The sequence below is a fragment of the Emiliania huxleyi genome, assembly GCF_000372725.1.
Source record: "Emiliania huxleyi CCMP1516 unplaced genomic scaffold EMIHUscaffold_264, whole genome shotgun sequence".
Taxonomy (NCBI): domain Eukaryota; phylum Haptophyta; order Isochrysidales; family Noelaerhabdaceae; genus Emiliania; species Emiliania huxleyi.
This window is the reverse complement of record NW_005200057.1, coordinates 110,645-132,380: the sequence shown is the minus strand read 5'-3', so window position 1 is coordinate 132,380 and position 21,736 is coordinate 110,645. Positions and strand designations below refer to the sequence as shown.

The 21,736-nt window shown below is 68.9% G+C and overlaps 8 protein-coding genes across 8 annotated transcripts in view; 2 read left to right on the top strand and 6 right to left on the bottom strand.

Annotated features, from left to right (window-relative positions):
- Positions 1-2,010: 2,010 nt before the first annotated feature.
- Positions 2,011-3,552, top strand: EMIHUDRAFT_238261 (hypothetical protein; the record flags this gene model as incomplete). The annotated part of the gene is made up of 4 exons (XM_005777224.1): positions 2,011-2,598; positions 2,717-2,877; positions 3,294-3,327; positions 3,460-3,552. 4 exons carry the CDS (start codon positions 2,011-2,013, stop codon positions 3,550-3,552), a joined length of 876 nt encoding a protein of 291 aa, XP_005777281.1.
- A 282-nt stretch (positions 3,553-3,834) lies between these two features.
- EMIHUDRAFT_443783 (hypothetical protein) lies at positions 3,835-4,626 on the bottom strand (the record flags this gene model as incomplete). The annotated part of the gene is given in 4 exon segments (XM_005777223.1): positions 3,835-3,930; positions 3,946-4,336; positions 4,441-4,504; positions 4,606-4,626. Coding segments are annotated over 3 exon segments (446 nt in total), but the record flags the coding sequence as incomplete, so codon positions are not given.
- A 3,252-nt stretch (positions 4,627-7,878) lies between these two features.
- EMIHUDRAFT_74055 (hypothetical protein) lies at positions 7,879-8,151 on the bottom strand (the record flags this gene model as incomplete). Its single annotated transcript, XM_005777222.1, has 1 exon — positions 7,879-8,151. A coding segment is annotated over one exon (273 nt), but the record flags the coding sequence as incomplete, so codon positions are not given.
- Positions 8,152-10,856: 2,705 nt separating this feature from the next.
- On the bottom strand, positions 10,857-11,075 carry EMIHUDRAFT_74058 (hypothetical protein; the record flags this gene model as incomplete). Its single annotated transcript, XM_005777221.1, has 1 exon — positions 10,857-11,075. A coding segment is annotated over one exon (219 nt), but the record flags the coding sequence as incomplete, so codon positions are not given.
- Positions 11,076-13,786: 2,711 nt separating this feature from the next.
- Positions 13,787-15,825, bottom strand: EMIHUDRAFT_238256 (hypothetical protein; the record flags this gene model as incomplete). Its single annotated transcript, XM_005777220.1, has 3 exons — positions 13,787-14,179; positions 14,282-14,409; positions 14,481-15,825. The coding sequence occupies 3 exons, from the start codon at positions 15,823-15,825 to the stop codon at positions 13,787-13,789; spliced, it is 1,866 nt and encodes a 621-aa protein (XP_005777277.1).
- Positions 15,826-17,647: 1,822 nt separating this feature from the next.
- Positions 17,648-18,219, top strand: EMIHUDRAFT_238253 (hypothetical protein; the record flags this gene model as incomplete). The annotated part of the gene is made up of 2 exons (XM_005777219.1): positions 17,648-17,908; positions 18,031-18,219. 2 exons carry the CDS (start codon positions 17,648-17,650, stop codon positions 18,217-18,219), a joined length of 450 nt encoding a protein of 149 aa, XP_005777276.1.
- Positions 18,220-18,511: 292 nt separating this feature from the next.
- On the bottom strand, positions 18,512-19,165 carry EMIHUDRAFT_315396 (hypothetical protein; the record flags this gene model as incomplete). The annotated part of the gene is made up of 2 exons (XM_005777218.1): positions 18,512-18,874; positions 19,034-19,165. 2 exons carry the CDS (start codon positions 19,163-19,165, stop codon positions 18,512-18,514), a joined length of 495 nt encoding a protein of 164 aa, XP_005777275.1.
- An 852-nt stretch (positions 19,166-20,017) lies between these two features.
- The window catches only part of EMIHUDRAFT_457684 (hypothetical protein), a gene marked incomplete at both ends in the record, with an annotated part of 5,243 nt that continues 3,524 nt past the window's right edge, over positions 20,018-21,736 (bottom strand). Inside the window, 4 exons of the mRNA XM_005777217.1 lie at positions 20,018-20,266; positions 20,439-20,846; positions 20,931-21,251; positions 21,324-21,734. Of these exons, the coding sequence (XP_005777274.1) occupies positions 20,018-20,266; positions 20,439-20,846; positions 20,931-21,251; positions 21,324-21,734 (1,389 nt within the window). The remainder of the gene's footprint in view (positions 20,267-20,438; positions 20,847-20,930; positions 21,252-21,323; positions 21,735-21,736) is intronic.

Below are 21,736 nucleotides of genomic sequence, written 5' to 3'. Positions count from 1 at the left end.
CCCCGACACATACCGGTCTGGCCAGTGCGCGAAGCTGCCGCATGCGGCCTTCCAGAGGCCGAGCGCGCGGCGATTGTTGGACGGTCACGTCGTTTCGGTTTATCGGGACGCGCCGGGATATCAAGTAAATAGGAGATAGAGGCTCAAACGCCACTACAAAGTGATTCTGTGTGAGCTCTGTGTCTTGTTTTGCCAACAATAGCTAACAAAGACGGGGTTCTTCTTCTCTAGTGTGAAGGCGGGAGGCGACGGACAATATTTTTTCGTGTTTAGCGCCAAGCCTTTTTCTTCTCCGCGATGTCCACTTTGTTGCGCCGCTCGCGCCGCCTCGCCGGCGCCGCCTCCGCCGCGCCCCCGCCAGACACGCCGCCGCCCGCCCGCCTCCTCGACCTCCCGACGGAGCTCCTCGTGCGCGCGCTCTCTCGCTGCGAGAGCCCCCTCGACATCGCTCGAGTCGCGGCCGTCTCGCTGCTCTTTTACGCCTCGCTCGCGGCAGAGGCCATCCGCTTGTGGGCGCAAGAGCGCGGCTTCGAGCTGCCGGCGCAGCCAGCGGGCGAGGACTGCGCCGTGCGGTGGCTGTGCTTCGCTGCGCTGCTGCGCGAGGCCAACCCGCCGGCGAGGGCGGCGGCAGGCCAGTCTCACAGCGTCTTCATCGACGGCGAGGGGCGGCTCTCGTCGTGCGGCTTGGCTGCGAGCGGGCAGCCATGCCTCCTCGGCCACGGCGAGGGCGTGACGCAGCTCAACACGCCGACCCTCCTCCCCTCCCTGGGCGGCGAGCGCGCCGTGAGCGTGTCGGCGGGACGCAAACACAGCCTGGCCCTCGCCGCCGACGGCGCCGTCTGGAGCTGGGGCGATGGAGGCTTTGGCCGGTTGGGCCACGGCGACTGGCAGCACCAGTGGCAACCAAAGAAGGTCGAGGCCTTTGCTGGCCAGCGCGTCGTCGCTGTGTCGGCTGGAACGTACCACTGTCTCGCCATCACCGCCAACGGCTCTGTCTGGAGCTGGGGCTTTGGTGACTGTGGCCCGCTGGGCCACGGCAACGAGCAGAACCAGCTGCTGCCCAAGAAGATCGAGGCCTTTCCTGGCCACCGCGTCGTCGCTGTGTCGGCTGGAGCAGCCCACAGCCTCGCAATCACCGCCGATGGCGCTGTCTGGAGCTGGGGCTTTGGTGAGTGGGGCCAGCTGGGCCACGGCGACCAGCAGATCCAGCTGCTGCCCAAGAAGGTCGAGGCCTTTGCCGGCCACCGCGTCGTCGCTGTGTCAGCTGGAGGCGGCCACAGCGCTGCAGGCGGCAACAGCCTCGCACTCACCGCCGACGGCAGCGTCTGGAGCTGGGGCGAAGGAGAGGATGGCCAGCTGGGCCACGGCGACCGGCAGGACCAGCTGCTGCCGAAGAAGGTGGAGGCGTTGGCTGACCAGCGCATGGTCGCTGTGTCGGCTGGAACCGCGTACAGCCTCGCCATCACCACCGACGGCGCCGTCTGGAGCTGGGGCCAGGGAACCTTTGGCAAGCTGGGCCACGGCGACGAGCAGAACCAGCTACTGCCGAAGAAGGTCGAGACGCTGGAAGGGCGGCGCGTCGTCGCTGTGTCCGCGGGAATCGACCACAGCATCGCCATCACCGCTGACGGCGCTGTCTTCGCCTGGGGCCAGGGCGAACACGGCTGCCTAGGCCACGGAGAGGACCTGTCGAACCAGCTGCTGCCCAAGAAGGTCGAGGCGTGGGCGCCGGGGCTGTAGAGTGAAGGGTGGGGGCGGTGGCCCGCCCGCCGTCGTGAGTCGCCAGATTCGACGGTCGGCCGAGCCCTAGCTAGCTGAGCGGCCTGCCAGCGTTTGAGCTTCGGCGTTGAAGAAGAAAGAAAACTTTGAACTCGGCTCCGGCAGTCCGGAAGAAAAATGCGCTCCGGAACGAACCGCGGCGCCGCCACGGACCGCAGCAGCAGCACCACCTCGTCGTAAACAGCTCACGGGTTAACCCGTACGTCGTTAACCGCCACGCGTTCTCCGACCATGGTCTTCGACCTCTGGACTGACGACAAGGCTCCCAACAACGGAGCTCATGGCGATCCGTTCCTCGCAAGCCCCAAGCCTCGCACTCAGCAGGACCGCCCGCCAGCGCCGCCGTCGCTCGGCCGTCAAGGGTCTAGTGCGGGCCCGATGGTCAAGCTGCTCCTCGGGCGGACGGGCGCGGACTTCCTGCTGCTCCTGGAGGAGACGGACGGCGCGGCGCACTGGCAGACTCGCTCGTGGAGCGAGGGCGGCGTCCCCGCCGCCCTCGCAGCCAAGCTCGAGAAGATGCGCACCAAGAACCACCACGTCAACGAGGTCAGCTTCGGCGCGGCGGGCGAGTGGTTCGTGCACGGCGTTGATGCCGGCGGCACCTCCACCTTTTCGTGGTGGGACTCGGCGTTTGCGGCGTCGAGGCAGCTGCGCAAGTGGACAGCGTTGCCCGAGAGCAGGCTGCACGTGGCGTTTGGGGACGAGGGGCGCTGGCTCATCCTGCAAGGCCACAACGGCTTCTGCGGCGCCGAGCACGTCGCCGCCGGCTTGCAGAAGCGGATCCGGAAGCTGCACGACGCAAAGGGCACCATCGGCGTCGTGCGGCTGCTGCCCGGCGGCGCCATCTTCATAGGCTCGCGGACGCCGCGCGCCGGAAGCTTCCCTGAAGCGTCCCGGTCTTCCTCCTCCAGGCGCCTACTTCATTGCCGACTCGCAGGGGTCGCAGTGGGCCGGCCTCGGAGGCGAGGTCGCCGCCGAGCTTGCGCGCCGAGGCGACAAGGTCTGCAGCGCGCCAGGCGAGCCGAGCATCGCGGCTGGCGAAGTGCTCGATGTCGCCGTCGGCGCGGACGGGTCGTGGGTCGTGCTGCGCGAGCACTGGTTCCGAGCCAGCGCCAGCGTCGCCGCGCCGCTGCGCGAGCGGCTCGGCCGTTTCTACCTGGAGCAGCGCGCGCGGCGCGCCGCGGCGCACGCGTACGAGCGGGGGGTGAGGGCTTCCGAGATGCGGATGGCTGCTCATCTGGTAGTCGAAAGGAGTGCCCGAGAGACGGCATTCCACCGCCATCCGAGCCGCGCGCCGACGGTGCAGGCGAGGGAGGCGACGGCGACGGCGCTGCGCGAGGCGACGCGCGTGTCGCAGCAGATGCGCAAGAGTGGGGGCGGCGCCGTGGGCGGCGCAGCGGCGGGCGGCGCAGCGTCGGGCAATGAGGTGTCGGAGTGGCGGGCGTTGCTGGTGCGTCTCGTAGATGCGACTGTTCGGCCCCCCGTGCTCTCTACACGCCTCGTCGTGGTCGCAGGGCAGGCAGCGCACTGAGACACACCACTGAGACTGTGCGCACCCTCGCCTCCCTGTCTTCACACCACCTTCAAGCACTTGCTGAGGGGAGGGGCCGGGCTCATAGCGGCGAGTCGAGCTCCTGCCTCTGCCCCCCCCCCGTCATGTGATATTCCCCATGCTGCCAGGAGCGCCACATCCTCGAGCGCAGAGCCGAGAAGGAGCGGGAGCTGCAGCGCGGCACCATCCTGGGCTGGCTGAGGTACTATGGCATTGCGTGAGGAGAGTCTGCGAGAGAGCGAAGAGCCTAAGGGGCAAGGGGCGTGGCGTGCTGCCGAGGCAGGTGCCGTGTGGCAGTGCGAGACGCGTCAGGTGTGCACCCGGGGATCACAGCTCACACCCGAGTCTGGAGCCAGACTCATCTAGCCTAGCTCAGCCCCGGCGGCCCCCGCATACGCGCGCCGCGCCGACCTCTTGGCGCGGCTGTTCTCCTGTGCGTTGGCTCTCTCTCGACTCTCCGCGACCGCGTGTGTGACTGTGGGGTGTGCGGGGTTGTCGTTATTGTCGAGATTTCTCTCATGAGCACATATTTGTCGCGGCTACGCTCCCCACACAGCATGACGCACCGGCGACCCATCATACACACCCAAAAGTGCAGGGGAAAAGTGCGGCTCTGCGGGCAGTGCGCAAAAGGGAAAGCAGACTCAACCCGTTTGTGCGCCCAGAGCGCGAGCCCGTGATCCCAGAACCGCGTGCCGTGCTTGGCAGCGGCGGTGGACGCAGCGGGGCCCGCGCCAAGGGCGCGTCGGGCGGCTCACTTGGCCTTGATGTGGTACGCGTAGCGGGCGCCGGCGTCCGTGTCGGACAGCGGGAAAGCGGCGCCCTTCGAGCACGGCTTGTCCACCTTGCAGCCCTTCTGCACGGATTTTGGCACGTCGCTCGCGAGGCCCTGCTTCCTCGGGTAGGGCTTCCAGATCGGATTGGCGGCCAGCGCCGGCGAGGCGGCAGCAAAGGCGGTGGTGAAGGCGCCGGCGACGGCGGCGCGCCTCGTCGTGACGGCGTCGCCTGACCGAGAAGAAGGGCGAGGTGGAGCACGCGGCGACGGGGCGGGCGAGGGAGCCGGTCCGCATGAGCAAGCGGCGAAGGGAGGGGTGAGGGAGCGGCCGTGCCTTGCGGGAGAGTCAGCGCGGTGGAGGAGCAAGCGAGCAGGGAGAGCATGGAAGAGATGCACGCCTGCACGCGGGAACGGGAGGGCCGCTCGGGAGCGGCAACCACAGGGCCGAGGCAGCGGCGGCGGGCGGAGCGGGCGGGGAGGAGAGCAGGCGCGCCGACACCTCTCCAGAATTGCTGTGCCGAGGTTGAGGGGCACAAGAAAAACGAGTGGCGAGCCCCCGGTGGTTGTCTCCCATCCCTCCCTTGGGGTGTCTGCTTTCTTTCTTTCTTTTTTGTGTCTGTTTTCTTTCTGTGAGGTCACGAACTGGACTCAATCACTCAAAGAGTGTGCCCAAGTACTCTCCTGTCCTCTCTCCACTTATATCGTTTGCCCCGGCGCGAAGCTGAGAAGAGAACATAGTCTGAGGGTATCCTAAAAGTTCGGCCGATTTGGGTCAAAACGCTAAAAGCACGCCCGGGCGTAGATTTGGGGCAAAACGACAAAAGTGGGCCCGCCCGGGGCAAAATGGTAAAAGTCGCGCGCCGCAGGCGCGCGCGAAAATTTTGGACATTCTGCTCTCCGGCGGCGCCCGCAGCGCGGTCTCCAAATCCTCGCTCGCTATAGCGGCGTGCAGCCGGCGGCGCAGCCACGCCTTGTTGCCCGAGAGGGCCTCGCCACGCTCGCCCAGCTCCTCCTTGAGCTCCACCACCTTCATCGCCACCAGATCCTTTTACCTTTCGCATCGCCGCCGCCGCAAAGAGCCCCGGGCTCAGCGGCTCAGCGCCTCAGCCTCGTGCTCAGCAGCGCCCTTATCAATGTGTGACAAACTTGTAGCGCTGCATGTGTTTGGACACACACCGGCGGGCGCTTTCGAGGCGAGCGGCATTTTTCTAGGCATAGTGTGCAGGAACTACTTCTGCCGTTTGCGGCGTTTGCGGGACGGATAGCTAGTACTTACTGCACCCGGCGCGCAGCGCCGAAGAAAAACTTGAAAAATGCTAAAAGTTGGGCGCTCCGAGACGACCAAAGTGGTAAAAGTCGCACTCTCCCCTGACCCGATCTCAAAAGCGTAAAAGCACCCGAGGCTCCAGAAACCTAACCCTCAGACTATGGAAGAGAAGCTGTTTCTTGAAACATGAAAGAGCTGCGTCAAAAAGAAAAAGGTGCGCGATCACTAGAACGTCTCGCTCAGCCACTTGCGGAACCCCACCCACCTCGCCCTCGCCCGCTGGCCGAACCTCCACCTCGCGACGGCGCCGCCGCCTCCTCCGCCGGCGCGCGGCTCGGCGACGCACTGCTCCTCGGCAAACTCCAGCGCGGCGGCCACCTCCGCGCGCCCCTCAAAGAGCCTCACCTGCGGAGGCATGTCCGACGTGACAGCGGGACGTGTCGGCGGGCGCCGCCGAGCCAGAGGCGGAGAGGCGGGGCGGCGGGGCTCTGCGCCACCGGCGAGGAGGCGGAGCGGCGAGCGGCGAGGGCGGGCACGCGGGTCGCTCCGGCGGCGCGTGCGACCGGGTCGCGGTGCGAGGAGAGCTGCGTGGCGTGGCCGAGCCGGAAGCGGGCCGGCGAGCCTGTGAGGGGCGGAGGGCGCGAGTGGTGGAGGCGGTGAGCTTGGGGGCCGTGGCGAGGGGCGGCCGCTTGAGCGGACAAGGCAAGGGGCCCTCTGGCGGCCGAGGCTGCGGAGGAGGCGCCTCCGAGGCGGGCGGCGAGGGCGCGGTAGAGGAGGGGCGGCGCCGACTCGTTGGAGAGGGAGAGGAGGCACCCGCACGGGAACTGCTCGCACCTGCCCGCGCGCGCGCGAGCTTGTGGGAGGAGAGACACGATCTCTCTCGAGGGTGCCTCGTAGAGGCCTCCTCACAAGTGGTCTCGGAGGCGACTCTCGACCCACAGAGGCGGGCACGGGTCTCGGCAATGTCTGGCGAGTGTCTCACCCGTCCCAAAAGGCGGGCAGCTGCGAGGCGCGCGAGAGGCGCACCGAATGCACCGGCTCCTCGCGCACCTGCGCCGAGGAGGAGGGGGGCGTGACGGCGAGGCGGCGGCACCGGGAGCAGCGCTGGCCCGCGGACTACCGCCCCTCCTACCGCCCCTCCCACCCTCTCCTCCCACCCTCCTCCTGCCCCCCCCCCTCCCCCCGCCGCCGCGCGCACCGGAGCCAACGCCCACGCGGACAGGCGGCGCAGCGACGGCTCCGAGGCGCAAAACTCGTCTCCCTTTGGCCACCGCTCGGCGGCGGCAGAGTCGCACTGCGGCCCGGCGCAGAAGCGGCGCAGCGTCGGCGAGCGCTGCACGCCCAGCTCGTCCGCCAGGCTTGGGTGCGCCTCGGCGTCGACTGCGGCGAGGGTGACGAGGCCGGCCAGCTCCTCCGCCAGCTGCTCGATTAGCGGCACCTGCTCCAGAGCAGCAAGTGTGAAGACAGCTCCCCCGCACATGCGGGCCGCCCCTGCTGGCCTCGTCCCGATCTCGGCTGGAGCTCGGCTAGCAGCCGTCAGATCTCGGCCGGCTCTCAGCTAGCTCTCGCCAAACCCTCGGCGTGCGGGCAGCTGCGCGCGTACACGAAGAGGACGACCACGCCGAGCCCGCCCACCAGCCCTCCCTCGCCCCTCGCCTCCCGCCCTCCCCGCCCTCCCCGCCCTCCCGGCCCTCCGCCGCCCTCCCTCAGCCGGTCCCTCAGGCCCGCCGCCCCGGCCGCGTCCAGCTGCACCTACAGGAAGGTTCCACGAAGCTTCAGAGAAGGGCCTTGCAAGGAGCCGCCCCGCCCCCGCCTCGCCAGCGGACTGTACGACGAGAAGAGGTTCCCGCTCCCGCCACGCGCACCACCGCCGCCATGACCGCCACGACCAGACCGTAGCGACGACTGAGCAAACGCGCATCTCCCCGCGCCTCCGCCGCCCCGCCCTCGGCGCTTGCCGCCGCCGCCGCCGTCGCCGCCGCCGCCGCCGTAGTCGCCGCCCGCATACGACCCGCCGTAGCCTCCGCCACCAGACCCGCCACCAAACCCTCCGCCAAACCCTCCGCCACCAAACCCGCCGCCATACCCTCCATGCCCGCCATGACCGTACCCGCCTCCATGGCCGCCGCCGAAGAATGCGCCGCCTCCGCCGCTCTGGACGACCACCGGCTCGCCAAACTCGTTCAGCACCACCCGCTCGTACCCTTGCCCGTGCCCAGGCCCATACCCGAAACCTTGCCCAAACGCGGCGGCAAACAGCTCATGCGGGTCGCTGAAGCCAAACCCAGCAAAGGGGTGGCCGTGCGCGCCGCCGCCGCCGTAGCCGCCGTTGGCGCCGCCAAACCCGCCGCCGAACCCGCCGCCGAACCCGCCGCCACCTCCGTCGCCGCCGAAACCGCCGCCACCGCCGCTGCCGCCTCCGCCGCCGCCGCCGCCGCCGCCGCCGCCACCGCTGGCGTCGTTGCGGCTACTCATCCACCGCTCGAGGCCCTCCTCTCCGACGGCGTCGTAGACGTCGCGCATCTCCTTGCTCGAAAGCACCTCGTACGCGCGGCCGGCTCGCACGAATTTCGCTTTCGCCTCCGCCTTCTCCTCGTCAGAGCCGGTCGCCTTGTCAGGGTGGTTCTTCAGCGCCAGCGCCCGGTACGCCTTCTTTAGCCCCTTGTCGTCGACGTCGTGCGAGACACCGAGGAGAGAGTAGAAGTCGTCGCCGGCGCTGGAGCAGCAGGAGAGATGGAGGCAGCAGCAGCAGACGAGGAAAGCGTGGCGCGCCTCCATCGCCGGGCTTTTTCTTTTTCTCCCGCGGCCTGCCTTCAAGCAAAACAGCGGCGTTTTGCAAGCTGTCGAATGCTGGTGGCGCTGAATCCCAAAAAGAATTCCGTGCCCGACGGCACAGAGCGCGCCATCGCAAGCCATGCAAGCCTCCGATCCGCTGCTGCGTGACACCAGCCGTCGTAGAGCCGGCCATGCGAGCCTCCGACGGCAGCTGCCGCGGCCGCAGAGCCTCGCCAGTGCTCTCGACTTTCTCGGCCGCCGCAAGCTCGCGCGGCAGCTCTCGCTGGGCTCGCTGCGCGAGCGGGTGGTGCAGGGCGTGCAGCGGCGATACCTCGCGCACGAGCTGCTGCTGCTCGCCTTTTACCAGCGCCGCTCGCCGGCGGTGTGGATCGACCCACTCGCGCGCTGGCGCAGCTTGTGGCGCACGTTTGGCACGGCGATGCTGCTCCTGAATGCGCTGCTCTTCACGTCGGCGGCGTGGGTGCACTGGCGCTGCGAGGCGACCGCCGCGCCGCACCCACCACAACTCACCGCCGCTACCCTGCACCTCACCTGCCCACCGGTTCTATTCGGCTTCACCATGCACGGAGAACTCTTCGGGCAAGTCGCCTCGGTTGAGCTTTTAAATTTAGAGCGGTCAACCACATGCTCTCTTCGCCTGCCAGGTGGATCCGCTTTGCGACGTCTCGCGCCGCCCCTGCCCGCACTACACGGGCATCGTCCCCGCGAGGCAGGTCCTCCCCACACTGCAGCAGTGCCTCGCGGGAACCCTCCCGGAGCGTGGCCACGGCTGCCGGCGAGAGCTCGGCGCTCTGGTGTCCGGCATGGCGGTGCAGTCCTTCTCGCTGGCCGAGCTAATTAACACGAATTAGCACAAATTAACACGAATTAACACGAATTACATAGGTGCAGTCCTTCTCGCTCGCCGAGCTCGCACTCGGCCTGCAGACCGCCGCCTACTACCGGCTCGGCTCGCACCCCTCCCCCGCGGCGGCGCGACGGCTGAGGCGCGGCGCGTGCGGAAGGACGCTGCGGGAACCTTCTCGGAACCTTCTCGGAACCTTCTCGGGACTCTGCCGCAGGTACGGCACGTCGGAGGGGAGGCTCGCATGGGCGCTCGTGGCGCTCGACGTCGCTCTGGCGGTGCCGAAGACCCTCTCCGACCCTTCTCCTCCTCCTTGAGCCCGCTCGGACCCGTCTTCGAGCCTGCCTGCAGGTGCCGTGGACCCTCGCCGTCGACTTGCTCCTCCTCCTCCCGTGGCGCTCGCAGCTGCAGCCGGCCGCGGAGGCCGAGGCGAGGGGCGGAGACGTCCCGGGCGCGGGGCCAGTGCCCAGCTGGCAGCGGCCGCTGCAGCGCTGGCTTCGCGGGCAGACATGGTGGCGCGCAATCACTGGCTACCGGCGGCTCGCCGCGCTGCCGCCCGCACCCTACCCGCTGCAGTGGGCGCTCGACCGCGTCGTCATCCCAGCGTGGCTGGGCGAGGGGCGCGAGGCGACGCGTCGGCTCATCCGGGCCCTCCCTTCCATCGGCGACGCCATCCTCGAGGGCGCGATGCTGCAGGCCGCCGCCTCGCGCCTCGCCCCGAGAGAGCGGACCCTCAGCCTCTCACCTCTCCCCTCTCACCCCTCGCCTCTCGCAGGCGTTCCTCGCCTCCTTCTTCGCCTCCGCAAAGGTGCTCGTCCTGCTCGCGTCGACGCTCAAGGCGGCTCGCGTCCGCCGCCGGCTCGTCGAGCGTCGGAGGACTCGCGCCGCGCGGCTGATCGTGACGGCGATGCGCCGCCGCCTCGCCCAGGCTCGTGTCTCGCAGCTGCAGCGCAAGCACGCCCTCGCCCTCGCCGTCGCGAGGCGGCACCGCGTTCGACTCGGACCTTTCCCAGAACCCTCCACGGCCCGCCCTAACCCCTTCCCCCTTCCCGCAGGCACCGCGGCGGACTCGACGGCGCACTCCCGCCACAATCCGGCGGCGGCGACGGCGGCTCGGGCGCGCGCATCCGCGCATCGCTGCTGCCTTCGATGAGCGTGCCCTCCGACCTGCGCAACTCGGACCTGCTGAGCTCGCTGCTGCCTGCCGGGGCAGAGGCGGACGCGTGGCACCCCTCCTCCGGCCGCGTGCGGGCCCGGGGGCGGGCGCGCGGCTTGGGTGGGGCGGGCCCCGGCTCGTGGTCGATAGACAGCTGCGCGAGCGCGGTGAGCGCGGTGAGCAGCACCCTGTCGGAGGAGGCGGAGGACGAGCTCCACGTCGCCATCGGGGCTGTGACCCCGGGGCGGAGGGGATGCGGGGCGGCACTCGGAATCGAGGCGAACCAGCTACGATAGCGGATCGATTACAAGAGCAGCATGAGTCGGCTGTATTCCTAATCACACTCTAAAATAGTTATACTGCGTTTCACGGGGATCGGGGTTTCTGGGCGGCTAGTTTCAACTTTTCTCTCTCGCCGATACGCGTGCTCGAAACCACAGAGCACGGTCTGCCGCGCCGAACGCACACACACGCACCGACACGCCGTGTGTATGTCTCACACCTGTGTCGAGTGTCCTCTCTCTGGGTCCATAGACAATAGACTGTGACGCATTATTTTGCGTCACGCCTATACATTGTCCGAAACTGTGTGGCGCTGGCCACGACCCCCTAGGCCGTGCCCAGCCGACAGCCGCGGCAGCCCCAGTCTGCCCAGACCCTGCACCCACCCCGCACGACCGAGCGCGATCAAGCCCGCGCCTGCTGCCACTCCCGGACCATCCGGCGCAGCGTGTGGTTGGGGGCGAGGAAGGTGTGCACGAGCGCCTCGCCCGTCATCGGGCTCGTCGACTTGGTCGCGAGCCAGCGCTCGATCGCCGACCGCTCGTACGAATGCCCGTCCGCCGCCATCACCGGGTCGCTCATGAGCTCGGTCGTGATTGGGCAGATGAAGTCGGCCGGCGGCTCCTCCTCCCTCGGAGCCGGCGCCTCTGCGGCCGAGGACGGCCCTTGCGCCTCCGCCGCCCGCCTCCCCTCCTCCAGCCTCGCGCTCTCCTCAAGCGCCGCCGCCAGCTCCGCCTCCTCCGCCGCCGCCTTGGGCTCTTGCGACGGCCCAGCAGCGCCGCCACCCCGGCCGCCCTTCTTCTTGCCCTTCTTCTTGCCCTTCTTGCTCTCCTTGGCGCGCTTCTCCGCCACCTCCTCCGCCAGCAGCTCCTCAGCGTGCCGCGCCGCATCTGCCTCCCGCGCCGCCGCAATCTCCTCAGCCGCCCTCTCGGCCTCCACCCTCTCGGCCGCCGCCCTCTCGGCCACTGCCCTCTCCACCCTCGCCTCAATCTCCGCTCTCTTCGCCTCCCTCGCCGCCGCCTCAAGGACGCACACGCACTCGGCGTGGCCCTTCACCTTGGCGAACTGCAGCGCCGTCTCGCCACTGGCAGTGCGCGCCGCTGTGTCAGCGCCCGCCCGCAGCAGGCAGAGCACGACCTCGAGGTGTCCCTCCTGGCACGCAACGTGCAGCGGCGTGAAGCCGCGGCCTGTGGCTTGATTAACCGCCGCGCGAGCCTCGACAAGCAGCCTGGCGATCTCGAGGTGGCCCTTCCAGCACGCGATGTACAGCGGCGTGGCGCCGTTGTCCTTGGCTTGGTTGATCGCAGCGCCGGCGCCGAGGAGCAGCCGGACGATGTCGACGTGGCCCTCTTGGCACGCCATGAACAGCGGCGTGGCGCCGGTGTCACAGGCTTGGTTGACCGCCGCGTTGGCGCCGAGGAGCAGCTGGACGCACTCGAGGTGGCCTTTCTCGCACGCGATGAACAGCGGCGTGACGCCGTCACCCTTGGCTTGGTTGACCGCCGCGCTGGCCTCGAGGAGCAGCCGGGCACACTCGAGGCGGCCGTTCCAGCACGCGATGGACAGCGGCGTCCAGCCGCCCCCCTCGGCCTGGTCGACCGCCGCGCCGGCCTCGAGAAGCAGCCGGGCGATCTCGAGGTGGCCCTTGTAACACGCGACGTACAGCGGCGTGGCGCCGTCGTCCTTGGCTTGGTTGACCGCCGCGCCGGCCTCGAGGAGTAGCCGGACGCACTCGAGGCGGCCCTCCTCGCACGCGATGTACAGCGGCGTGGCGCCGTCGTCACGAGCTTGGTTGACCGCCGCGCTGGCCTCGAGAAGCAGCCGGCCGATCTCGAGGTTGCCCTCTTGGCACGCGACGTACAGCGGCGTGGTGCCGTCAGTGTCTGCTTGGTTCACCGTAGCGCCCGCAGCGATCATCAGACGGACGCAGTCGATCTGGCCAGCCAGACTCGCAGCGCTCAGCGGCGTGGTGCCGTCATCCTTGGCCTGGTCGACCACCGCGCCGACCTCGAGGAGCAGCTGGACGCACTCGAGGTGGCCCTTCTCGCACGCGATGAACAGCGGCGTGGCGCCGTCGTCCTTGGCTTGGTTGATCGCCGCGCCGGCGCCGAGGAGCAGCCGGCCGATGTCGCCGTGGCCCTCTTGGCACGCCATGAACAGCGGCGTGGCGCCGTCGTCACAAGCTTGGTTGACCGCCGCGCCGGCCTCGATAAGCAGCCTGGCGATCTCGAGGTGGCCCGTGTAACACGCGTCGTACAGCGGCATGAAGCCGTCCTCCTCGGCCTGGTCGACCGCCGCGCTGGCGCCCAGGAGCAGCTGGACGCACTCGAGGTGGCCCTGGTAGCACGCGATGTACAGCGGCGTGGTGCCGTCGTTGTTGGCTTGTTCGACCGCCGCGCGAGCCTCGACAAGCAGCCTGGCGATCTCGAGGTGGCCCTTGTAACACGCGACGTACAGCGGCGTGGCACCGTCGTCCTTGGCTTGGTTGATCGCCGCGCCGGCCGCGAGGAGCAGCCGCACGCACTCGAGGTAGCCGTGCCAGCACGCGATGGACAGCGGCGTCCAGCCGTCCCCCTTGGCCTGGTCGACCGCCGCGCGAGCATTGACAAGCAGCCTGGCGATCTCGAGGTGGTCATTCTGGCACGCCATATACAGCGGCGTGGCGCCGTCGTCCTTGGCTTGGTCGACCGCCGCGCCGGCCTCGAGGAGCAGCTGGACGCACTCGAGGCGGCCATTCCAGCACGCAATGGACAGCGGCGTGGCACCGCCGTTCATGGCTTGGCTGATCACCGCGCCAGCCTTGAGAAGCAGCCGCACGCACTCGAGGTGGCCCTCTTGGCACGCAATGACCAGTGCGGTGGAGCCACTGCCCGTTGTCGCCCCCACGCTCGCGCCGCTCTCGATCAGCAGCTGCACGGCGTCGGCCTGCCCGGTTGAAGCGGCGCAAGTCAGCAGCGTGAACTGGTTCTCGGTCTCGAGCCGTGCGTCGAGCTGGGCCGTGAGCGCCGCGCCGCGCGTCCGCCCGGCGAGGAGGACGCGCAGCGAGGCCAGGGTGAATGAGGCGCTCATCCATGCATGGCCCGGCAGAAAAGAAGAAAACGCGGTGTTTTTCTTTCTCTGCGGGCGAGAGGCGCATCGAACGCAGCACGGCGGCCCCGCTAGCACACTCAACACACCAGACTGCGGACCAGAGGAGACGTAGCAAGTCGCGGAAGCGCGGCGAGTTTATTGGTTTATTGGATAATAAGTGAAACTGAGAGGATTCCAGAAGCCTCCGGAGCGATCTGCCCCCTGTGCCTCTGCCTGTGCCCCCGTCTCCGTCTCGCGCCTCCGCGTCAGAGGCCGACCGCTTGAGCAGGCTCCGCCTCCTCGGCGTCGCCGCCCTGCTTGTGGCCGGGGCGCGGTCGCCGCTCTCCCGTCTTTGGGTCCTCGACGGTCGGCTCACCGATGGTGCGTGGCAGCTTCCACACCAGGGCATGGACGGCGAAGCCGACGGCGCAGCCTCCAAAGCAGGTGCAGTGTCCAATAACGTTCATGCCGAGCAGCAGGCTGTACGGCCCCGTACCCATCGCGAGCCTGTCGATGAGCGACTCGCGCAACGCCTCGTAGCGGTACTCGCTCGCTGCGGCGCCGTCCTCGTCGGTGAAGTAGCGCTTGGCGGTCGCGACAGAGTACAAAGCGCCAAAGACGATGCCTGGCACGAAGGAGAAGAGGAAAGCGAGCGGCGCCTGCGGGGTGGCTCAAAGACGGCTCGGGGCCACCTCTCCTCACGACGTCAGTGGCGCGACGGAGAGGAGAAGGGCGGGCGGCGCCTGCCGCCAGCCGGATACGGAGCCGTCCGGCGCTCCAAAGCGCCAGGCGAGCAGCAGCAGCACGGGCGGCCCCAGCCCCATCACCATCGTGCCGGAGACGGTGGTGGCCGATAGGGCCTCGGTGTCGGCAAGCAAGTTGAGTGCGCCTATTCACACCCTCCAGCCGTGAAGAGGCTCCGTGCCACAGAGTGGCTGTCGGCGGGCAGGCGGAGGTCACCGGCAAGGGCGAGGGAGAGGATCGAGGCGCGACCCAGGGCAATGTGCGCCGACGTGACCGATGCGTCGGCGGGCGCGAGCGGGCCTCGCTTACCGGCGGGGCGCGCGTCTTTTTCGAGGCGGAGCCAGCCAAACAGCTCGAGGGCACACAGCTTGGCGCACGAGGTGAAGGTCGAGTCGAGGGTAGAGAGCGACGAGGTCATCATAACGAGGTTAATGAAGGTGAACGCCGCCGAGGAGAGGGAGCGCGCCACGTCGACCGGCGCCCCGTTCTTGACGGCGCCTGCAACGTAGCAACCGTAGATGCCAACGGCAGAGAAGAGGATGATGAAGGTGGCCGCGATGGCGCCGCCGACGAAAAAGGCGGCGAGCATCGTGCGCGGGCGCGAGAGGAAGGCGCGATCGGTGAGGACTGGGTCGTGAAAGGGGTATGAGGTGAGGCCCTGGATCAGCGCGGCGCCGAGCAGCGTCCCGCCGCCGTCGAGCCAGCCGCCGGGCGGACTGAAGCTCCACACCTCGCCCAGACCGCCCGGCATGTCGTCCCCGATCAGGCCAAGGATCGAGAAGAGCATCGTCACGCCGAGGAGGGCCTGCAGCTGGTCCGAGACGAGCGAGGCGCGCATGCCGCCCATCACGACGTACGTTGCGGGCACGGCAGTCGACAGCGCCACCGCGATCCACCAGTTGGTGGAGTGCACCTCTCCATAGAAGCTCGCCACCACGGACGCGTTGGACCAGACCTCGTTCCAAAGCCGGAAGAGCAGCGCGAGCGAGAAGCACCCACTCGCCCACGGGCCGTAGCAGCGCTCGACCGCCCTCGGGAGCGAGGTGAACCCGTGCCTCGTCCGAAGCACGTACCCGACCGCGGCCGCCGACGCAAAGGACGTGTACCAGCCCGCGTAGCCGACGCCGCCCAGCACGCCAAAGTAGCCACCCAGCACCGCGGCGTTCTGGATTGACTTTGCAAAGATCCACGTGATAAAGGCGGACGGCATCAGCGTCCAGAACCCAACCTCACCGCGCGCCAGCGGCTCGACCAGCGCCTCGTCCCTCCGTGGCGCCGCGCTGCCGAGAAAGATATAGCGCAGCTGCGTCCAGACGGAGTCGCCGCGGCCGAGGAAGAAGGCGGTGGCGGTGTCTGACATTTGCGCCGTCAATATGAGCAGACCGCTGTACACATAGAGGACGTACCAGTTGGTCGCAGCCTGGGTGCTCTCATGCTCACCGGTCGCAATCATCAGGCTGCCGAAGACGAGGCAAGCAAAGACGAGCGCGCGCCACCGCAGCTCTGTCGTGGAGGATATGCGGGAGGCGCAGGCGCTGAGCCTGCCGCAGCCATGTGCCATAGGTCTATGCATATGCCGCCGGCAATTCTCACCGTCGACAGCTAAAACCTATGTCCAGTTAGCACGCGCTCGCGGGCTAATATCCGGCGCGGACAAGTAGCGCGAGTCCCACACACGCCCCTCCAGCCAACGCGTGGCTCTGAAGTCGCTCAAAGTCGGCGACCGCGCTGACTTTTTCTTATTTGGGCATTAGACTCATCGCGACTCGACTTTCTTCCTTTCTAACACAGGGCCCATCCGCAGCTCGCTTTTCTTCTTCATCGACGGCGGAAAACGCCCGCCGTCGCCCGTCGCGCACTGCGCCCTCGCCCCGCTTTGTTATGCGGCCACTCCTGCCCTGGCTGGCTGCCGTGCTAATGATGCAGGCGTGCTGCGGCATCGTCCACGATCACGACTTTGCAAGCCTGCAGGATGCGGTCGGCCGCCACCCGCGCATCATGCTTGTGCTTCACGACGGCGAGTGCCAGCCGACACACGAGCTCACCCCGTGGCTGTACGCCATGTCGGAGCGGCTGCCGGACCTGCACATGGCGCGCGTGAACCTATCCAACACGACGGGCAGCCCATCTGTCGCACAGCTGCTCAACGTGGATGTGGAGAGAGGCAGCCCTCAGGTCAAGGCGCTGGTGCGAGAGGCGCCGCCGGGCAGCAGGGTGGTGGACTACGTGGGCCCACTGTCCTTCAACCCCCTCCTGAAATGGGCCACAGCAGTGCTGCACGGCACGGACAACGAGCACGCCACCCCAGGCTACGAGCCACCCGTCGACGAGGGGAAGATTGCGCGGGAGCGGGAGCGGCGCGAGAAGGCCAACCGCATGAGCACGCTGCCAAAGGGGGTGCGACAGATGGCAGAGACGATGATCAAGGAGACGCGGCTGAAGCAGGTGCTCGATCGAGCTGGCAAGCTGGATGACTACGAGGCGGACGTGGCGGTCGCCTTCAAGAAGTTGGTTGCGGAGAACAGCATCGAGGCGGGCGCGGATTCGTTCAAGACGCAGGAGGCGAACCGGATAGCGAGGGACATTGTGCGCGAGCGGCTGCTCAAAACGGCGCCAGAATACATCCGAGAGCGCGTCAACGCCGATGTCAACCTCGGCGATGGCAACGCGCGGGCGGGCCTCGCCCCCGCCAACCCGTTTGCCGGGTCGGTTCTGGGCAGGGGGAAGGACGAGCTGTGATCGGGCGAGGCACAGTCACCTTCAGGGCTAGCGTGTCGCGTGGCCGTTCCCAACCGAGGTTGCCTGTGCCGGGGGCGGTCGAGTGCACGGTGCTAAGCGCCTCGCCGTCCTCGTGTTGGGACATGGGATCCAGTCGCTCTTTCCGTCGTATACGCGTTAGGCGCGTGGGCTGCAACTCCGGTGGCGGTGCCAGTGTCCAGCCCCATGGCCGCCCAGTGTGTGAGACTGTGTAAGAGCGATAGCTCCACAAAGACCGCATAGGACCTGCTCCTTTTTACCCATCTCCTGGGCGCCGGCTTGGGTTGTAAATTTTTTTTGAGAGGAGAGCGACGAGACGAAGGATGAAGCGACAGGAGAGGCTAGCCAGAGGCGAGAACGAGAGTGGGACGACCGCGAGGTGGCATGAAGGTTGCAGCGAATCGGCGAGGGACTGCGAAGAGGGCGCAGGTGGGGGACGGGAGTTCCGTCGGGTTCCCCTGCACGAGCGCGACAAAACGCGAGAGTACCCCGGAGAGGCGATGAACGCGCCGTGGCCCGTGCGGGGCGCCACCCAAAAGTAAGCCCTCACAAAATAGCCTCCGCGCGGCGCCTGCCGAGGTGGCGCTCCATTCGGTGCGCGAAAAAAGAAAGAAAGAAAACAGATAATGGTGGGATGGGAGGACGGCACGCCGCCACCAGAGGGATTCGGTGCGCGAGCCCGCCCGCGCGGCGAATTCTTTTGGGCTGCGCTGCTCCAAGCGCCGCGCTCGCCCATGCTAGCGCGCGGCGCCAAAAGCCTCAGGGCCTCGTCGCTGCGGCCGGCGGGGCTTCGGTTGGCGTCGGGCGTCCCGGCCCGCACGCCCGAGCAGACCGAGCACCTCGAGAAGCTCGCCGAGGAGCACAACGGCTTCCTGTTCGGCGAAGTGGTGCGCGCTGCACGCGCCTCGCCTGATATGCCCTGAACGCGCCTCGTTCGTGGCCATCCCCCCGGGGCGGCGCTGCGTTTGCAGCGGCTAACCGCTCCGCGCCCCTCGCCCTTGTCCCACAGCCACCACCTCCCGGCGAGAAGAGGAAGAAGGAGGACTGGGAGTACTACTACCCGCCCCTGATGACGTCTGCGCTGGCCCTGTTCCTCTTCACGTGGCTCAACCAGCCGCTCTCTAGCGTCGAGGACGAGGCCATGGAGGAGGCCAAGCGTCGCATGGGCTTCGAGCCGGATGTGCATTTCAAGCAGTAGATTGTCGTGATCTCTCAGGGGCCGCCTAGGAGCGACCCCTTTGTGCTAGGAGCTTGTTTATCACCACACCTGACAGAGTTTCTCAGCGCGATCCGAGATCCGAAAGCGGCTGGACCGCTGTGCAGCCCCATCCACACGATACACAGGGCGGCCAGGCCGCTCCCACGTCCCACCTCGCACCTGAGACCTGTCACCTGTCACTTGACCTCTCGAGATAGTGAGATACGGAAACGGGAAAGCCGTTATCTCAACAGGTTATTTTTTCACACACAAATGCATTCGCACAACATAATCATGACGCAGGCGCGGCATCACCGCTGCTCGCCGAGCACGCCGCCCCGCTGCCCCGCTCGCCCCCTCGGCTCGCCGCCGCCGAGTTGGCGCAGTGGAGGATGAGAGCGCCGACCGCGTTCCAAGCGAGCACCGCCACCACAAAGACGTACGTGCCGGGCAGGATCCGCACGCGGATGCCGGCGCACCCCTCCGCCTCGTCGTCGGCGGTGTAGGAGGCGAAGACGTCGCGGTAGCGGCGCGCGGCGGCGTCGATCGCGTCGCACTCGTGCCCGATGATGAAGTGGGCGAAGCGGTCGAGCTCGAGCGAGGAGGCGACGATGGTGAGCACAAACACGTCGGGCGCTGACCACGCGTGCACCACCTGGGGCAGGGGGCGAGGGGGGAGGGCGAGGGGATATGTGGATATGGGGGCGAGGGGGAGGGGGGGGGGAGGCGGGAGGCAGGCCGGGGAGGCAGGGCGGGGGGCGGGGGGAGGGAGGAGCGGTGTGTGCGCGGCGATCACGGGGCAGGTCGCGAGCACCTCCGTCGCGACGAGGAGGCGCCGCTGCGTCCGCGGCTGCAGCGGCGCCGCCCAGAGCAGGGCGAGGCAGAGGAGGAAGAGGAGGGGGAGCGCGAGGAGGAAGAGGAGGAAGAGGAGCTGGATGAGCCGCATCGGGCCGACGCCCGCGATCGGGGAGGCGGTGGGCAGCCGCTCCGCCATCGACAGCACCGACCAGTCGTGCTTGGCCTGCGGTGCGGCGGCGGGAGGGGGCTCGGGGCCGCGCGGGAGAGGGGGGGTGGGTTAGGGGGCTCGCCGTGGCGGCGGCGCACCGTCTCAGGCGGCAGCAGCTTGCTGGCGAGCCCGACCACCTCGAGGGAGAAGGAGCTCTCGTAGCAGGCGAAGAGGAGGAGGAGCGCGCAGGCGGGCAGCGAGAGCAGCAGCAGCAGCTTCGCCGCCGCCGGCAGCTCGACGTCGCGACGGCCGAGCAGCCGCCCGAAGCGGCGGTGGCAGAGCGCCTCGGCCGAAGGCGGCTTGGCGGGCTCGGGCCGGGGCGAGCCCGGCGGCGCGGGCGCGGAGGGCGCCGCCTCCGCGCCGCCGGTGTCTGCGGCGCGGCTGTGGAGGGCCGAGTCGGCGGCGGCGGGCGGCTCGCCGGCCGGCTGGGCCGGCTGAGTCGGCAGGGCCGGCTCGGAGTCTGGCTCGGAGGCGGCAGGCAGCGGCAGCGAGGGAGGCAGCACGAGCGGCGCAGTGGAGCTGGCGAGACGGGATGCGCTGCCCGGCGAGAGGGGCTGACCCTGCCGCGTGGGGTCAGCTGCGGCAGCGCGGGCGGCGCGCTGCATGAGCAGGAGGAGGTGCGAGATGAGGAGGGAGGTGCAGACGCCCGCAGTGAAGAGGTAGACGCCCGGGCCAGGCACGACCTGCAACAGGGCGGGCTCGCCTCGGGTCAAACCGGGGCCCATCTCGACTTCGTCCTTCGGGTGAGCCTCGGGTGAGCCTCGGTGCGCGAGCCTGCGAGAGGGCGGCCACGAGGCGCGGCGCCGCCGGGCTGGTCGAGGGCAAGTCGAACGGGATGTGGAAGGCGACGGTGAAGACGACAAGCATCATCGTGTCGAGGTACGACCACTTGCCGAGCGCGTCGACGGCGCGGAGGAGCCGCTCGCGCCAGAGGGGCGAGAGGTGCGTCGCTGGCGCCGCCCAGCAGAGCGCCATCAGGCTGAGCTTGATGTAGGGCCACACGCCGGACAGGAAGGCGATGAGTGTGGAGAGGAGGTACGCCTGGGCTCCGCAGGGGGGCGTGAAGCGCCGTGTATCACACGCCGCGAGGCCGGGGGAGGAGGGGTGGGGAAAGTCTCAGGCAATCTCGGGTAATCTCCGGCAATCTGGGGTCATCTCCGGCAATCTCGGTTCATCACAGGGGGCACGCCTGCGCGCGCCACATGTCGGTCACCGTGTCGACGAGTGCGAACTTCTTGATGGTGGGGAGCTCAATCGAGTCCCCCGCCACGGCCACACTCAGCCTCACGGTCGCGCCGGGCAGCACGTTCCCAGCGACGAACAGCGCGACGTTGGTGCAGATCAGCAGCGGCAGCCCGTACCTCGCGAGCCGCACCTCGCGGTATCGCGAGGCGAGCGAGTCCGCCTCGTACTCCCACGCCCGCGCCGGCGGCGCCTCCTCCGCGGGCGCCAGAGCCGCGGCGCGAGGGCCGAGTGCCGTCAGAGCGAGGGGCGAGGCCTCGAGCAGTCTGGCGCGCAGCGGCTCCAGCCAGCGGCGGCGGCGCACGCAGCCGCTCACGCCGGCGCCGCAGAGCAGCAGGAGGAGGAGGGCGGTGCCCGTCACCAGCAGCAGACCGCCCGCCTCGGCGAGCTGCGCGGGCGGCGGCGGCGGCGGCGGCGGAGGCGGAAGCGGCTCCCCCTTGCAGCCGCGGTGCGCCGCCGCGACGGCCGCGTGCAGCGCGTCGTTTGCGAGGCGCCCGAGCGGCAGAGTGACCGACGGGGCGAAGGCGCGGCCGGCGAGGACGGCGGCGCGGCTCTGGCCCCGCGGCGTCACCTCGAGCTCGAGGCCGTCCGAGCCCTGCGCGCGCAGCGACGTGTCGTTTGCGGCGAGGTCGAGGCCGACGACGTCGCAGAGGAGGCAGCTTCCCAGCGAGGCGACCAGCTCGCCGAAGGTGGTGGCGAGGAAGGAGCCGCTGTCGAGCACCAGCCGCGTGCCCAGCTTGAGCACCGCGGCCCGCACCCGGACGAGCACCTCGTACTCGTGCGCCTGCTCACACCCACGCCCCCTGTGAAGCCACTGCGATGGGGGAGTCCCCGAGCCCTCTGTGCTCGTGCGCGCCGCCGCCCGGCCGAAGCGGACCGCCGCGCCGAGACGCAGCTGCAGCGAGCCGTTGCGGCCGCCGCCGCTGCCGTTGCCGCCGAGGCCGACGCGGTGGTGGAGGAGGTGGCCGTCGGCGGAGTCGGGCCTCAGCACGTCCAAATCGAAGAGGGAGTCGAGCCCGCGCACATGGAGCCCGTCGAGGCGGACGGAGATTCGGCCGAGCAACTCGTCCGTCAGAAGGACGTCGAGCAGCCGCGCCATCCGCAGCTCGCCCGACGGCAGGACGCGCCGCACGAACCGGTCGACGCCGGCCGCGCCGTACGCGTCCACCGTTGCGCGCGCGCGCGCGAAGGGTGCCGCGGGCCCGCTGGTGTTGCGGAAGTCGACGATAGAGGGGCGCGACGGCACGCGAGGCGGGCAGCTCGGCGCCT